Below are 18,377 nucleotides of genomic sequence, written 5' to 3'. Positions count from 1 at the left end.
AGTGACTTATCTGAGGAACAGAGTTCTTTGGGAGGTGTATAAGGAGAGAGAAGCAAGGAAAGATATTGAGGGGCAGCAGAATGAACACACTTGTAGGTCAGCAATAAGATCTTGAACTGTATGCGATGGCAGATGGGGAGCCAGTGAAGTGGCTTAAGGAGAGGGGTGACATGAGCGTAGCGAGGTTGGTAAGAAGATGAATCGCGCAGCAGAGTTTTGCACAGATTGCAAGGGGGAGAGGCGACACTGAGGGATACCAGTTAGAAGCAGATTGCAGTAATCTAAGCGTGAGGTTACGAGAGCTTGGACAAGGGTCTGGGTAGTGTGCTCACTGCTCAGAGATGAAGGGGCGAATTTTGGTGATATTGAAGAGATAGAAGCAACAGGTCTTAGCAGCTTGTTGGATATACCTAGAAAATGAGAGATCAGAATCGAAGATTACTCCAAGGTTGCGAGCAGAGGAGACTGGAACAATGACAGTATTATTTAGAGAGATGAAGAAAGGAGGAGGAGGAGCAAAGGGTTTAGGAGGATAGAGGAGCTCAGTCTTGGAATATTTGGTTTCAGATGAAGGCAGGACATCCAGGCAGCAATGTCAGCCAAACAAGCAGAGACTTTTTCTTGGACTTTCAGTGAAATTTCAAGCGTAGAGAGGTAGAGCTGCTTAGGAGCCGCATTTGAAAAAATGAAGGCTTAACTACAGCCAAAGATAGTCACTGATAGAGTCGAGTCTGACCAAACACCCAAAATCTTGATCTTCCTCCTATCCGGAAATATCATGGCATCCACTTCAACTTCCTCTGGCCATGCAGGGTCCTCAACTCTCCCTAATAATATGCTATGTGCAGAAGCTTGGCCCACCCCGGTGCATTCTGGGAATTCTAGGCCTATATTCCACAAAGATGCAAACCTTCTTCCCTGGTGACACCTCCCAACCCAATATCTTTTATTAACTTTTTTACAAAATTACACCTATCAACCACAGCAATATATAGGGTGCTTCTGTAACTGAATGCCTCATTTTATAATTTTCTTTATGGCAATGAGGTGTTGAGCAACCTTCTCGCACCACACAACATAGTGATGGGTACATGCAAACAAAACCACCACCATTAGACTGTGTACAGGGATGAGTGCAAATGGCTTTGAATAAACTAGAAGCACATTATGAGTACATCAGAAGCTGTGTCTACTACAGACAATGCTTATCAAATCAAGGAAAATGAATCACAAATATAATTCCACATGATTATGCATTGAACTAGAAATAGAAACTGGCTTGTCAGAGGCAGTGTGGTGAACAGGCTTCTAACAGCGTGCCCCGCCAGGGCTTTCCCTCTGCCGCATCATTGATGATGTCACTGATGATGCGGCAGAGGGAAGCCCTGGCAGGCAGGTCGTGAGAAGCCTGTACACCGTGCTGCCTCTGCCATGCTGGTCACTACCACTGCTGCTGCTACTTTAGGATGCCTGAAAGGGGGTTGTTTGGGAGGTGCTGCACATGGAAATAGGAGGGATGGAAAGCTGCTGCACAGGAGGATAGAAAGCTTTTGCACATGGGGGGAGAAAGGAAAAATTGGTGGAGATGGAATGGAGGAGAAGAAGGGAGAGATGCAACAGAGGTAAAAAGGGGTGAGAGGGAGATAGCCTGCATATGGTGGAGGGGAGGGAGACATGCATGGAGAAGAAAAAGGGATAAATGTTGGAGATAGGATGGAGGGCAGGGAGAGATGGTGCATGGGGAGAAAGAAATGTGTGCATGATAATAGAGGGGAGGAAGGAAGAGATGCTGCATGGAGGGAAATAGAGAGGTTTGACTCAGGGCACAAGGCAGGGAGAGAGGGAGATGGTGGACAATAGGAAAGAAATAAATGTTGGATATGGCAGTAGAAGGGAAAGTACAGAGAAGGAAGATGGATGATGAGTACGGAGAAAGAAGAAAATGTCAAATGGGCAGGAGACTCTGGCAAGCGAGTTAACAGAAGACAAACAGAAACCAGAGCCTAGGACCACAATGATTTGAATAATAAAATGAGCAGACAGCAAAAGGTAGAAAAAATAATTTTATTTTCTATTTTGTGATTACACTATATATCAGATTTGAAATATATATCCTGCCAGAGCTGGTGTTAAGACAGTGAACGTGGGCTAGAACCTAACAGAGAGGAAAAATATTTTTTGTTTATTTTGTTTATACTACAGCGCCGACATGGGGCTTGAGAGGGCGAAGGGAGCTGGGGTGGGTGAAGAGGCTACAAAATAAACCCACTAGGATGTTTGGGAAAAAAAAAACACTCTATTGGACGAGAAAAGTAAATCAAATTGAAAAAAAATCAATTCAATAGGCCAAACCGAATCAAAAAATTTTTTTCCCTGAATCGGGCAGCACCAGACTCCACTGAATATGGATATTCAGCACCTCTATTGTGGACAGCAGCACTAGGAAAATGCGGACAAGCTATAACCAGGACGCTAACCATAGGTTTGAAAATTGATCCACTAATTAAGAGTACAAGAAACTTAAAAGAAGGCTGCAGGTTTCTGCACTTTCTTCAGCAATATTTTCAGGGTTTTTAGTTACTAACGTGCGCTAAGACTTTGCACTTAAAACACCTTGACAGCAAACATGAAAATGAGTCATGCAAAGTCTGCACAGCAATTGTTGGGAGTGTGTCCAACACGTCCTTTGACATTACCACACTTAAAACTGCATATAAACCTGATTATAATTAGTGCACATGTACTTAGCACCTCCTATCGAGGAGATGCTGCTAAAGTGCTGATCAGCATGCTGTAAGTACAATGTGCTAACTGTGTTATTCAGTCCATGTCTGTTCTCCACCAGACCCGCCTAGGTTCAGCCACTGCTCCCTCTAAATTGAGCGGGTGTCCTCCAACTGCATTACTACCAGTAGGGGGTGCTGCTTCAATATGCTGAGAGGCTGGAGAAGCTGGGGCTCTTTTCCCTGGAAAAGCGGAGACTTAGAGGGGATATGATAGAAACTCATAAGATCATGAAGGATATAGTGAAGGTAGAGATGGACAGATTCTTCAGACTAGCAGGGGCAATAAAAACTAGAGGGCACTCAAAAAAATTGAAGGGAGATAGGTTCAGAACAAATGCTAGGAAGTTCTTCTTCACGCAGAGGGTGGTGAACACCTGGAATACGCTTCCAGAGGAGGTGGTAGTGCAGAGTATGACTTTGGGGTTCAAAAGGGGATTGGACGAGTTCATAAAGGAAAAGGGGATCCAGGGGTACAATTAGAGGGTTACTATACAGTACAGAAGGCTGTAAAGTAATAGAGTAGTAGAGTAATAGATCACTACAGGTCATTGACCTGGGTGCGGGTGCGGACTGCTGGGCGTGATGGACTGACTCAGCAGAGGCAATGCTTATGTGCTTATAATATTCTGTTTTCAGTTGCTAGGGGCGGGCAAATTCCCCGAAGTCCTGCAGAACTTGCCTGTCCCTCATTATTGAAAACGCAATAGGGGAACAGCCCCACCAACTGGCAGGATTGTAGATGGAGGACTCCCACGCAGCTTAGAGCCGTGGTTCCCAACCCTGTCCTGGAGGACCACCAGCCAGTCACGTTTTTGGGATAGCCCTAATGACTATGCATGGGGCAGATTTGCATACCCATCACCTCCATTATATGCAAATCTCTCTCATGCATAGTCGTTAGGGCTATCCCAAAAAACCTGACTGGCTGGTGGTCCTCCAGGACAGGGTTGGGAACCACTGGCTTAGAGAAAACAGTGGTTCCCGCTCCTTAATGCAGCATGGATTTAACAAGTGAATTAGTGCATGCAAACACCATAATGTCTAACATTAAACATTAAATTTTTGCTGCCTATTTAAGATTATGTTTGCTGTATTTCACTGCCTTTTGTAAGACTCTATATGCTATATGTAAGATTCTAGATGCTGTACCCCGGATCTTTTTGTAAGATTCTATATGCTTTTTTTTTTTTTTTTTGTAAATTTCTATATACTGTAAATTTCTATATACAGTGGTGCCTCACACAACGAACTTAATTGGTTCCAGGAGCAAGTTTGTTATGCGAAAAGTTCGTTATGTGAAACGCGTTTTTCCATAACAATACATGTTAAAAAAAATAATTCGTTCTGTAGCATAAAATATGCTAAGATGACAGCGATACGCAGCGTGCATCCCCAGGGCAAGAGGTTCTGCTCATAGGCTGCAGCTAACTGGTTCACAACCCGGCGTTCAACCTCATGTTTTATGGATCGGGCTCCATAGTGCAAATTGTAGCCATCTGCTAATACATCCATCACTTCCCGATCCCACACATTTTTTTTTTTCTAGCATCGGGGAAGCGGCGAGAGTAGCTCCGCCCCCCCCCCCCCCAACGCATCAGCAGTAGGCGCCGGGCCCCTGCGAGCCGACGGTCCGCCACTGCACAGGGAGCCAGGCGGAGAGAGGGCAGTTAAGCGCAGTGCCTGCGCGGAAGGATGCAGCTCGGGCGACTTCGTTGTGTGAAACGAAGTTCGTTGTAGGAAGCAAGACCTGAAGTTCGTTGTGCGCAGCGTTCGCTGTGCGAGGCGTTCGTTATGCGAGGCACCACTGTACTGTATTCCCTATTGTAACTCGCTGACTGTCCAGCTCTCTTCAGTGTGAACCGCCTAGAAGTCTTGCGACTGTGGCGGTATAGAAGAATAAAGTTATTATTATTATTATTATTATAACAGATGGTGGTGTGCTTGTGCAGAGTGGAGGAGTAGCCTAGTGGTTAGTGCAGCAGACTAAGCTCCATTGTGATCCTGGGTAAGTCACTTAACCCTGGGTTTACCATATGGCTCCAGAAAAAGGAGGTCGGATTGAGATAGCCAGGTTTTACTTCCATTGAAAGCCATACAAGTAAAGCCCGGATGTTTCAATTTGTCTTCCTTTTTTCTGGAGTCATATGGTAACCGTTCTTAACCCTCCACAGGTACCAAAAAACCCTTAGATTGTGAGCCCACTAGGGACAGGAAAAAAAAAAAAAAATGCCTGCAAATAAATGTGTACAGTGCTGGCTACATCTGTTAGTTAAGAGGTATTAATTTGCAGTTTACCCGCTTAGCGCACTTTGGAAAAAAGGCTCCTATGCTTCCTAAATTTGATGAGAACCCTTCAGTTTGGTGAATCTGCATCAGCATTTGAACATATTTACCTGGCTGGGGAGAGTATATAAGAGGGCCCCAAAGTACCACGTATACTCGAATATAAGTCGATCCGAATATAAGTCGAGACCCCCATTTCCCCCCCAAAAGGAGGGAAAATGGTTGACTCAAATACAAGTCGGGCGGTTTAATGTTCAAGTGCTCTGCCCTGCCAGGCTCTGCAACCAGTGCCCCGTCCCCTCTACCTCCCCCTGTGAGAATTCAAAGGAGCCATTCAGGAAGCTGCTGAGTGCCGTGCATCAGCGCCAAAGAGCGCTCCTGCTCGGTACTGCTCAGCGGCTGAAGCCAGAACTCACTGGAAGTGACCGACCGGGCTAGCAGCGGGGCAGGAGCACAGAAAGCTCACTCTTGCCCACTACGCCTCTAGATCATCCGGGATTCCAGCGGCAGAGGTACGATGGACAGGGCAGGGAGGAGGGGACAGGGTGCAGAGTAGAGGTCTGCATGGGAACAGGGATCGCGGGAATCCCGCGGGTCCCGCGGGGTTCCCGTGGGAATCCCCCCTAACCTACAGGACTCCCACAGGGACCCCCTGTGGCCCACGGGACTCCCATGGGTACACCCCTCTAGCCAACGGGACTCCCACGGGGATGGAAGGCTTTGGAAGCAGGGTTCATCCATATAACATAATGGACACGTCAGCCTTAGTAAAAGAGGGGATTTATAAGTTAATTACCTGAACAGAAAACAAAAAAAGGGTTCCACCAAAGAGATTCCACAAGGAAAACAGCAGCGCAAACACAAAAGAAATTGTGGAATTGATGATCCTGTCAGAAGTAATTGCTGCTTTTTATGGGGACGGGCGGGGATGGAGGTAATTCCTTGTGGGGATGGGTGGGGATGGAGAGGATCCTGACGGGGACGGGTGAGGACGGAGAGGATCCTGGCAGGGACGGGTGGGGATGGGTGGGATTTCTGTCCCCGTGCAACTCTCTAGTGCAGAGCCTGCTGGGCCAGCGGAGGCCTGCAAAGGTCTGGGAGGGGAGCAGATGGGCGCTGGCCCAAATATAAACCTGGACCCCCATTTCTGGGCCCAAAAATCCCGGTTTATATTTGAGTATATATGGTGTTCACAGCAAATTGTCTCTCATTAGGCAGTGTGCCTCTCCTTGAGACATTCTTATCTAGGTGTTGTTCCCTGGAATCTTGGTCAGCACCCAAAAAAAAAAAAAATAATAAAACTGCCTGGTGAACAAGCAGGTACTTTAGGGCCAATATTAAATTCTGCACTGTACTGGAATATCAGGCACAATGCCTGGCATTTATAATTTTGTAAATAATAACACCGAGCCGTTTGCAAACTAGGAGAGGCTTTGTCAAAATGAGCCATTCTAGCTAAATGTCACCTAGCAACCAGTCAAATTAAAACAAAGCCCTTCAGGGAGCCCTGATAAAGTACAAAGGAGTTTTATTATGCCTCAAAACTTCCCAGTGTAGTTGGAAACTCTGTTGCTAAATTGGTCGTGTACAGGGAGCAAATAATATAGAGTCCTCAGGATTGAAAAGCTGCTGGACCGAAATGCCCAAGAGGCAAAGTTAACTAGGAATTATTGGCTTTCCTAAGGGGGTAGAAGTCACCCTATTCCCCCTCCTATAAGTGGTGGGCTGTGACACCTGGAGCAAGGTGAAGATCAAGGGTGTGGTCTGGTTGGAGGTGGGTGAGCAGATAGGATTGAAAATGATTCCTACTACCTACCCACCCACCCCTGTGCTTTTAGGGCACAGCAGTGACATAGCCACAGGTGGGCCTTGATGAGCACAAGCCAACCCACTTTGAACTCAGGCCCACCCAGCAGCAGCTCAGCTGTGGCAAGGCTGAATTAGATCTCCAAGCTCTATCAGCCAAAGTCTCCCAGCTTCTCTCCTTTCCATCCCTCCCCCCCCCCCCTCCCCTCTCCCAGGTGATCAAGGGTCTCATAACGCCATTCCTGCAATCCTCTGGTAACTTTTAAATCCTTCAGTTCTTCGCCGGCAGCAAGCTGGGACTCATACCTTCTGCTTGCATCAGCCCCAAACCTTTCCTGTGATGCAACTTCCTGTTCCTGGGGACCAACAAACTGCGAAACTAAAGAACTTAAAAGGTATCGGGGGTTAGGGGGATGGAGTTAAGAGAGTCATGACCACGTGAGTGGAGGGGAGGGAGAGATCCTGAGCAGGAGGCAGGATTCTCGTTCCCACCCACTTTGGACTTAGGCCGACCCATAATTGTGTGTTTGGCCACAAGCTTGGAGTACAGGGAAAGAATAGAGGGGGTGAAAGAGCCTTGTAGCAGTTTCAGGAAGGCAGATACCCAAGGCTTAAACTCATCCTTCAAGGAGGGCAACTTGGCATTGGTGTTTCTTAGCATCTATATTGGATGGGGAGGGAGATAATTTCCTCTTTAAGAACCAAATAAAACTATAGTTTTACACCTGTGATATATTATCTCTGCACACTGTACAACAATTGACTTGATTCAGGAGCATTTAGAAGCCCTTCCCTTCCTGAATGTTTCATTAATCAAGTGGGTTGGGTTGTTGTTGGGTTGTTTTTTTTAATGGAATCTGGTATTTTATGACAAGTGGAAAAACTAGGTAAACTGCCAGCGAGGTCTACAATTGACAATAGTTGGCAATTGTAATAGTGATTTCCATAGAGAAACAGATTGCGAAATAGACACCAGCTCACTCATAGAACTGTCCACAAACTGGTCTTATGTCCAATTATATAAACACAGTTAGAACCACTAGTGGTGACTCTTTTCACACAGCATCTGGCTCACCCAGTTCCATCATTGGTTCAAACTCATCATTTGGATTCCCTATATGTAGGGCCGCCCTACTTACATGCTGGGTCTTCTCATCAATGATCTCTTAGCTGTTTGTTTCTGTGGTTGCACATATCTCTTGGATACTCTCTTGTAATGCACTATTACTGTTGGCTAAATGTTTTGCTGGACACTGGATAACTGACATTGTGTCTTTTATTCTCTCAGTTACTGCGTTGTTTTTTTTTTCTCTCAGTTACTGCGTTTTTGTTTTTTTTTCTCTCAGTTACTGCAGGGGGGTTTTTTCACTCAGTTATTGTGTGGTTTTTTTTTCTCTCAGTTACTGCGTGTGTTTTTGTTTCTCTCAGTTACTGCATTTTTTTTTTCTCTGTTACTGCGTTTGTAATTGTTCATAAAAAATTTCAATAAAGATATTGAACATAACCCCCCCCCCCCCAAACTAACTGTGTATATCAATGTTTATTTCAGTTAATCAAAGTCCTATATTGTCCCATATCTTCTTTTTTTGTTTTATGGAATTTTTTTTTAATCTTCTATATGTAAAGCATCTCGATTCATTGAATATTCTTTTCAAGGTGGAGTTTTTATAAGTGAGGTATATCACTTATCTTTGTATTCCAGACCAAACGCGGGTGGTTGATGCCAAACAATGCAAAGTAACCCTTCATGGATACAAAAGAAGGACCTTGCTCGGGGGGGGGGGGGGGGGTGGTCAAGATTTCCACTGTTAATATCCATGAGGGTGTGGTGCAGTGGTTAAAGATAAGCCTAAGCAACCTGAGGTTGTGGGTTCAAATCCACACTGCTCCTTGTGACCCTGGACAAGTCTCTTAATCCTCTCCATAGATTGGGAGCCCACCAGGATAGACAGGGAAAAATGCTTGAGTGCCTGAATACATTCATGTAAACCAGGGGTGTCCAACCGTTTAGCTTCCCTGGGCCGCAATGGCCGAAAAAAATTTTGCTGGGGCCGCACAAACGCGCAAATACTGCAGCAAGACAGGGAAGGGAGGCAGCAAGACGGTAAACATCCGGGAGGAGCAGAGGAAAACACTGCATCGCCCTCGACCGGGGCCGCACAAAATACTTCACGGGACCGCAGGTTGGACACCCCTGATGTAAACCATTCTGAGCTCCTCTGGGTGAATGGTATAGAAAAATATATAAATGAAGTGCTTCTATTGTATGCAAATAGATCTCTTACAAATTTATTATGGAAATCTTGAAAACCTGACTGGGTTGTGTGTTCCCTCTAAGCTGAGCAGGTGTCCTCCAGCTGCATTGCTACCACTAGGGGGTGGAATATTTTCAGTCGCTAAGGACAGGTATGTTCCCTGGAGTCCTGCAGAACTTGCATGTCCCTCACAATTGAAAAATGTGACAGTAAAACAGCACCCTCTATTGGTGAGACTGTGGGTGGAGGACTCCTGCTCAGCTTAGAGGGAACAGTGCCAGGCCCTCAAGAAACATGGTTACCCACCCCTGCACCATACCCACAGAGCTGGCCCTCAAGAAACATGGTTACCCACCCCTGCACCATACCCACAGAGCTGGCTTCTATGTGCTCACTGGAAAGTGGATTGAAACCATTAAAGTTATCCAATTTAAACAGGAACACAGTTTGAACCAGGTCTGGGATCCTACTGCCATCTAACTTCACTGATAACACACATGAATTTATTTTTCTGTATACCTGAGAATGACACAGGGACGGGTACCTGCAGGTATCTATGGGGTGGGGAAAGGGGCAGAGTCTATGGATCGGAGATGGGATGGGGACAGAGCCTGCAGGGATGGGGTGAGGACAGGTACAAACTGGAATGTACACAAGTGAGGCTGGACTCATTTAAGAGCACCAGTCTTTGACCAGAGGGCTGCTGTGTGAGCGGACTGCTGGGCAGGATGGACCACCGATCTGACCCAGCAGCGGCAATTCTTATGTTCTTAAAGCCAAGCTTTGCCCCCCATGTCATTCTCTAAAAACTTAAGACTAGTGTCAATATATAAAAACTTAAACACATTTTAGACAACTGGCAACTGAATTTGATGAGTAAAAAAACTGCATAAGCTGCTTTTGGATTTCAATGAATTTCTGTTAAATGATATCAGTTGTATCTTGTCTGCCATCTGCAATGTACTTCCATCATAAGCCCAGCTGGTCAAGCATCTTACTGTTACTGCAACAGATTCATCCATCGTTGCTGGCATGAAGGAACATTTCTATCATTTAATAGACACTTATTTTCCTGTTCATTCAGTACACAATTTGGGTTCTCTTCTACACCCCTGTCTGAAAGACAATCCAATTACCTTCCCAGATGATGTAAAAACATAGACAAATGAATCTTTGGGAAGGTTCTACCCAAACCAGATCGAAATGGAAGACTATTTGAGATTTATAAACAGTTGTACAGTACAGAATATTGTCCCTTTTTATACTTTAATAAATAGATTTAAATATACAATCATAAGTGTTTTAAATATACATAAATCATAAGATTTAAATATACAATCATAAGAGGCTTGTACAAATGAGGACAGAGTCCGCGGGGGCAGGATGGGGATAGAGCTTGCAAGGATGGGGGCAGGGCGGAGATGGAGCCTATGGGGATAGGGACAGTGCCCACTTCCATTTAGAATGTTCAGACATAACATCTTACTCTACGAGCCCCTTAGAGGTTGATAGACCCCCCCCCCCCCAATACAGACATCATTGCCGGAACACGGCCATATGGAATCTTCTTGATAAACGGTTCCGCTTTTCCATCTTGAATTTTTCTCGTTTGATTGGCTCTCGCATCATCCTCTTCTTTTCCTTGTTCATCCATGAAGCTTTGGTGCTCTGACTGAAGACCAATCCACGGAACTTCAGTTTTGGAATCAGTTTAATTTCCGCTTATTTCTTTTGCACCACATGAAAAGCCAACTAAGCAATCATTGATCCTCTTTCAATGATCCATCTCATTAGACGAATGGAAAAACTTGTAAGCTTACTCTTCCACCTGTAGTTCTGTGCAGTAGGTCTAGAGTCCCATACATGGTCTTCATCATGATTTCAGTATCATGTAAGCAATCTAGCAAATGCATGAAAAACATGGAGTTTTGCTAGTCTCTCTTCTTCCAACTTCCACATCTAGTTAGACACACCATGTCTGATATGCAAAGGCACATATACAAGATAACGAGATAATTGCCCTAGAAAGTCCTATCCATGGATTTTCAGTAGTGTTATATGGCAATAGAAATAACAGAAGAACACAATGAGTAAAACACCAGCAAAAAAGCAACAACGGAGTGGACAATAGATAAAATAGGTTTGATGTGAATGACAAACCAAGCTTTATCGGACAATGGTGTTGCAGTAACTATAGATGACTCAACACAAGTCGTGTTTTGGGTGACTGGCCTACATCAGAAGTCAAATTTGCTGATGGAAGCAATGTAGAAACTGAAGTATGTTGTGTCTCATACAAGAATAACAGCAATTCTCTATATAAGAGAAGTGAAAAGAGCATAAAAAGAAATCAAACATCGCAGGAGCCGCTGCTGTCTCAGTGCCATATAATACTACTGAAAATCCATGGATAGGGCTTCCTAGGACAAATATCTGGATTACAGCTGCCATTATCTTGTATATGTGCAGACCAGTCGGCCAGATCAGGGTGATATGACAATGCCAACAAAAATCTTTACAGACCGCCTTGGCACTATCCAGATCCCGGGGGTGAAGTCATCTTTTGGACCCTACTCTTTTCTTCTCTTTGTGTGGACTTACATAGGGCCATAGTTGGGTTTCCCCGTCCCCGTAAGTTTTGTCACTGTCCTTGTCCCTGTAAAATCTGGCAACCCTAGTTGGAGGCCTCCCGCTCGCCTTAAAGGGAACTGTGGGGGTGGGGTGGAGTTAAGGCAGTATGGCAACTTAGCCTGTTAGCAGTAAGCAGTCCTCTGGTTAAGTAACTGCATTTAAGACAGCAAAACAACTGTTCTAACTTTAGGTGGCAAGTTAACCAGGCATCGGTCTGAATATCGGCTGGTGCCCAGTTAGGTGCTGAGTCAGCAGACATGCCCAGATATCCAGGAGCCACACATGCCTTGGCATCAGTGGCGCAGTAAGGTTAAGGAAGAGGGTGGAGTGCTCCAGGCATGACATTGACAGGGTCTTTCTGTCACTTCTGCTCTCCCCCCACCCTACTACTTCATCTCCCTCTTCAAATCTTCAGCAGCAGCTAGCTGGATCGCCTACCTGCTGCTCACCCCGGCCTCAGTCCTCCCTGTGATGTCACTTCCTGTTCACGGGAGCAGGAAATGATGTCAGAGGGAAGGCTCAGCCGGTGCAAGCATCAGGTAGGAGATCCTGCATGGTAATACTAGGCGGCACTGCCCCCAAGGCACAAAATTCCCTCACACTGAATACCTGGGGTTAGGTCAGCCCATGGCTGGAAGTTTCTTGCAAGCCGCTTACAACCATGGGCTATTACACCCAATATATATATATATATATATATCTCTTGACATGTTTATCATTTTTTTCACAGAAAGAATATTCACTACAGTCAAAGTTTCATAATGAAAATGGGACACATATAAATGGCTCCGGTAAGTCAGTGCAGAAAATTTGACACATTTATGGACCCTACAAAATACAGCTGTTGGGAAATGCATAGATTTAAACACATCAACACCTCCTTATGCTATCACTAGTTGCCCATACAATATAGATTTCAATTTAAAATGACGATCTTAATTTTAAGGTCCTATGTAATAAGATGCCTTCTTGTTAGAGAATGACATGGGGACAAATTTGACATGGGGATCTCAGTATGTCCATCCCATTCCCGTTGAGTTCTGTCCCTGTCCCACTCCTGTAAGCTCCGTCTTAACCTCATAAGCCTCAAACACTTATGATTTTAAAGTGTTTGAGGCTCGTGAGAGGAGCAGCTGCCGCGGCTTTGAACTTAAAAATAAATTTTGGCCAGGGAGTGTAAGGGAGCTGGCCAGACCGCAGAACATTACCTTGGGGTCAGCGAGTGTGGGGCCGTTGTTGTATTTCCTCCCAAGCTAATAGAACCCTAAGCACGCATGCGCACGCCTACCTGCCACGGACCTACGGATCACGCAGGTAGGAGTGCGCATGCATGCTTAGGGTTTTATTATATTAGATGCTGGCATTTAATTTAGCGGATGGGAATTTTTAGGTGAATTTACCCGTTTAGTACCCGGGTAGAAGGTGCAGAGTGTTTCTATGGTGGCAACTGATTTTATAAGTGGATTTGTATCTTTCCTATTATAAACTGAGTCCCTTTTTCTGATTATATCTTTTGTAAAATTTTAATCAGCCATAAAACTATAAAAGGTGAAAACTAGGGGGCCTTTTTACTGTGCAACGCTAAAATGTGGTCTGCAGTCTTTCACGCACACCGAGGCCACTCATAGTGCTGCCAGTAAAAGGCAGACGTTTCTATTTTTCCAATAACAGCCACGTGCTAATTTCCCCGTTGGCGCGTGGCCATTACTGCGCGAGCCCTCACCACCACCTATTTTGTAGGCAGTATAGGCGGGATTCTATAAACAGCTCTGCTCGGTTCTAAAATCATTCCTAGCGGCACCTAAGCGGATTTAGGCATTGCTAGGCAGTGGTGTCGCGAGAGTGCGAGGCATTCGGAGTGGTGGCGCCCCCCCTTGCCCTCTTCTCCACCCCCCTCATCCCCCGCTGTGCACCCTCCCCCTTCCCCTCTACCTGTTTAACTCCCCGGCGCAAGCTGCATCTCTAACTTGCTGGCCGCGCCTGCGTCAGCTCTCCCTCTGACATCACTTCGTAGTCATGGAAACCGGAAGTATTGTCAGAGGGGAGCGCTGGTTGGTGCTGCTGCTCACCAGCGAAGAGCTAAAGGTATGGTGGCGGGGAACTGAAGTCGTGCGCATAGCAGGGGAGGAGAGGTGCCAGTTTCCCCACCAAGACAGTACACAGGGCGGTCCGCCCCACCCCTTACTATGCCACTGTTGCTAAGTGTCTTAAAGGTAGGCACTGCTATATTAGGCTAGGTCCTTACTGGCCTAATTTACCAGCGCCTATCTAGGACTCCTAGCAACGCCTAACTCAACCATGCCTATTCTCCACCCCCCTAACCATGCCTACTTTCCAGGTAGGCATCGTTAGGCATCAAAGAGTGCCTCCACTTAGGCGTTGCTAGGCGCCACACAGAATTCCATGCCTAACTTTTAATTTTTTTTTTTGATTAATTATTCAATTAACTTCAGTGGCACAGCCAATTACTACTCCATGTAAGTTAATTGAAGTACTTAGGCATGGATTTTAGTGAGGCATTGCTAGATGGCTTTAATTAGGGCACCATTTATAAGGTTCATAGTCAGTCACGCGCGAGACACCAGCGCGCCGACAATAGAGGGCAGACAATTTGGAGCAAGACACCAGTGCGCCGTGGGAAAACTTAGTTTTAAAGAGCTCCGAAGTGGGGTGTGAGTGGGGAACCCCCCCACTTTACTGCATAGTGTTCGCACTGCTGTGGGGGGGGGGGAGTTGGAACCTAAGTTTTCCCATGGTGCGCTTGTGTCTTGCGCCAAATTGTCAGCACTCGATTGTTGGCGTGCTGGTGTCTGGCGCTCGATTGTCCCGTCACCATTTATAGAGACTGGCTCTATGGGCTCATGCTCTAATTCTGCGCTAATCGCCATACGGCAGTGCCCACACACTAACCGATTCGCATAGTTGCGCCCACCTTCTGCCCCCAAACACGGTCCTCAGTGCACACCAATTCCAAAGCTACCATGGGTTGCCTGACCACGCCCGAAGGTAATGCTTTTTCAGCCTGTGGTATAGGCGTGTTAGTGCAGGGTTTCTCAAGTCGGTCCTGGAGGAGTACCCCCTTTGCTGGTCAGGTTTTCAGGATATACACAATGAAAAGGCATGAGATTGGTTTGCATACATTGCTTCCTGACCGGCAAAGGGGGTACTCCAGGACCAACTTGAGAAACACTGTTTTAGTGCTTACAGCAGGTTAGTAAAAGGGACTTAATTTCAAGCTGTCCAAACAATCAAAACTGACCACAGAAGAAAAGAGGACAGTCGACAGTAAAGCCTTAACAGGAAGATGCCTGATTTTAAAAAAAAAAGGTTAAAAAATGTGGAAAGATTTATATTAACCCCCATAACATAGGAGTAAAACTGCTAAGTGGAGTTCACCAAGAGTGCACCGACTTCCCCTTAATATTCGGGATGGAGAGAATAAGAGATGGGACTGACATCACCCTTAATCCCTGGAAGAAAGACTGCTGGGCATGAGAGTGTGAGAGAGACTGCTGGGGATATGAGGGAGAATAAGAGAGATTGCTTTGTATTGGGCATGGGGGAGAAATAAAAATAAGCAGGCTGCTGAGTATACGGAGGGAATAGAGAGAGATATCCGAGTCTAAGAGAGAGAGTAAGGGACACACTGCTGTGCATAGGGAAGAAATAATAATAATCATAATAATTTTATTCTTATATACCGCCAAAGCCAAATAGAGAGAAAAAGACAGCTGGGCAAGAGAAGAGAGACTGCTGGGGATGGAAAAGAGAGCGAGTGAGAGAGAGAACATGCTAGGTATAAGAGTAGAAAGAGAGCGTAAGATAGTATATGGGGGAGAATAAGAGAGATGGCTGAATATGAGTGAGACTGCTGGACATCAGGAGGAATAGAGAGACAAGATTGCTGGGCATAGACAAGGCGAGAGCGAGAGAGAGAAACTGCTCAGCCTGAAAGAGAGAGGCAGGGAGATGAATCAGAGAAACAGACTGCCATGAAGGGAAAATAGACAGAGACCCTCAGGGCATGAGAGACAGAGATGGGGAGACTTCTGGGCAAGGGGGGGGGGATGAAGTAAAGAGAGAATGCTGAGAATACAGGGGGAGGGGGAGATGGAGACTGCTGGGCATAAGAGTTGAAAAGGGAAAGGAGAGAGACCGCTGACCTTTCAGTTGGTCTTTCTATGTTCTATATGAATCTATTGCACATTTATAATCGTGTCCCCCACTTTTGTTAATGTACAACACTTAGAAATGCTGACACGCGTTACAATCAAATTTTAAATAAAACTTGAAAGGAGACATCGTCAAATAACTCATCTGCTTTCAGAGGTTACATACCCCGACTCTAGACTCAGAATTTGTCAGGCTCTGAGAATATACTTGATGTGGCACTTTGTAGATAAGACGACTTCTTTTCATTTGAATTAGAATGCAGAATTTCTAAAAATATTGTGCTTGCCAGAATATTATTTTTGTCTGGCTTCTATTTGTAGCCCTCATCTAAATTAGCATTTGAATGCAAGGCTGAAATGTGTTAAATAACTGCACTTATTTGGGTATAATCCGATATCCCATGGGCCGGTTCATAGACAACGGCGCGAAAGACAAAAGCGCGCGCCAACATTTGAGCGCAGTGCGCGCCGCTCTAAATTACAGTTTTTAGGGGCTCCGACGGGGGTTTTTGTTGGGGAACCCCCCAGTTTACTTAATAGACATCGCGCCGGCGTTATGGGGGGCTTGGGGGGTTGTAACCCTCCACATTTTACTGTAAACTGAACTTTTTCCCTAAAAACAGGGAAAAAGTGAAGTTTTCAGTAAAATGTGGGGGGTTACAACCCCCCACACCCCCCATAACGCCGGCGGAATGTCTATTAAGTAAAGTAGGGGGGTTCCCTCCCATGTCCCCCGTCGGAGCGCTAAAAACAGTCATTTAGAGCGGCGCGGCGGTGCGCGCTGCGCTCAATTGTCTGGGCGCGCCTTTGTCCCGGCACGCTTTTGACCTGACACCCCATGGGCCAGTAGGAAAAAAAAAAATCTCCTAGGCTGATATCTCTCTGCGGTTTGCACCACACCTCACATTCATTTAAACTCATTAAGAGAGGGGGCCAGGTGGTGGGGAGAGAGAAATTCATCAGATGATTTTACCCAGCTACGCCAGTAAAATTGTTGGTTGAAAATTGTCCTCCCCTCTCTGTCAGTGAAATGGCATGGGGGATATTTTTACCTATGACGGGGAGCAGGGGGCCCACAGAAAGATCACAAGAATTTCATGTTTACGGCAACAACTTTCCATCTTCGGTACAGTATCGATTATTTGGCATAACCGGGACCAACAGGATAATCAAAAAGTCAGTTAATAGAGAAAAAAAAAATGGATGAAGGATAAAATAGAAGTACTGTATGTCGAATGCATGTTTTAAAAGAGTTTAAAACATAATGAGACTTAGGGGTAATCATCAGTGAGGACATGAAGACTGCAACTCAGGTGGAGAAAGCTTCATCTAAAGCCAGACAAATCATGGGTTGCATACGAAGGAGTTTCGTTAGCCGTAAGCCCGAAGTCATAATGCCATTATATAGGTCCATGGTGAGACCCCATCTGGAATACTGTGTACAATTCTGGAGACCACATTACCGCAAAGATGTGCTGAGACTTGAATCGGTCCAGCGAATGGCCACACGGATAGTCACAGGGCTCAGGGATCTCCCGTATGAGGAACGGCTGAATAAATTGCACCTCTACTCCCTAGAGGAACGCAGGGAGAGAGGGGACATAATCGAAACATTCAAATACCTCACGCGCCGTATCGAGGTGGGGGAGGATATCTTCTTCTTCAAGGAACCCACGTCAACACGAGGGCATCCGTGGAAAATCAGGGGAGGGACATTGCATGGAGACACCAGAAAATACTTCTTCACCGAGAGGGTGGTGGATCGATGGAATGGTCTTCCGATACAGGTAATTGAGGCCAGCAGTGTGCCTGATTTTAAAGCTAAATGGGATCGAAAGGTGGGATCTCTTCACAAAGGGAGGTAGGGGAGGGTCATTGGTGTGGGCAGACTTGATGGGCCTTGGCCCTTATCTGCCGTCACTTTCTATGTTTCTATGTTTCTAATGTGCCCTAGAATATTACCTCAAAACAGTATCCATTATGTTTCTCAATGTTACTCTCAACGCAACTCTCATTTGATTCTCAGCGGCACCACCAGGGACTCAATAAAATTTCATAGTCCTCGGCTTTATGCGTCAGCTCGTCATTGAACCTTTTTTTTTTTTTTTTTTGAAAGACCAGCGCCCTAACTGAGACTAGCCCTACTGCGTACGTTCCGATTCAGCATAAACTTGTCTAACTTTGTCTTGAATCCCTGGAGGGTGTTTTCCCCTATGACAGACTCCGGAAGAGCGTTCCAGTTTTCTACCACTGTCTGGGTGAAAAAGAACTTCCTTACGTTTGTACGGAATCTATCTCCTTTCAATTTTAGAGAGTGCCCTCTCGTTCTCCCTACCTTGGAGAGGGTGAACAACCTGTCCTTATCTACTAAGTCTATTCCCTTCAGTAACTTGAATGTTTCGATCATGTCCCCTCTCAATCTCCTCTGTTCGAGGGAGAAGAGG

General features: G+C 45.7%; 2 protein-coding genes across 17 annotated transcripts in view; one reads left to right on the top strand and one right to left on the bottom strand.

Annotated features, from left to right (window-relative positions):
- LOC117351126 overlaps positions 1–18,377 on the bottom strand; it is a 690,625-nt gene that overhangs the window by 545,266 nt on the left and 126,982 nt on the right. The window contains exon 3 of one of the 16 annotated variants that reach the window (XR_004537337.1): positions 10,473–11,030. The exons of the other annotated variants lie outside the window; for them this stretch is intronic. The gene's annotated coding sequence lies outside the window, so the exon portion shown is untranslated. Of the gene's footprint in view, positions 1–10,472; positions 11,031–18,377 lie in introns of those variants that run through there. 16 annotated transcript variants of the gene reach the window in all.
- FAM107A (family with sequence similarity 107 member A) overlaps positions 1–18,377 on the top strand; it is a 129,051-nt gene that overhangs the window by 43,354 nt on the left and 67,320 nt on the right. Inside the window, exon 2 of the mRNA XM_033925978.1 lies at positions 12,492–12,552. Coding sequence (XP_033781869.1) covers positions 12,492–12,552 — 61 coding nt within the window. The remainder of the gene's footprint in view (positions 1–12,491; positions 12,553–18,377) is intronic.

The sequence above is a fragment of the Geotrypetes seraphini genome, chromosome 17 (genome assembly GCF_902459505.1).
Source record: "Geotrypetes seraphini chromosome 17, aGeoSer1.1, whole genome shotgun sequence".
NCBI lineage: Eukaryota > Metazoa > Chordata > Amphibia > Gymnophiona > Dermophiidae > Geotrypetes > Geotrypetes seraphini.
The sequence above is the reverse complement of the archived record's forward strand: the minus strand, read 5'-3'. Positions and strand labels throughout refer to the sequence as shown.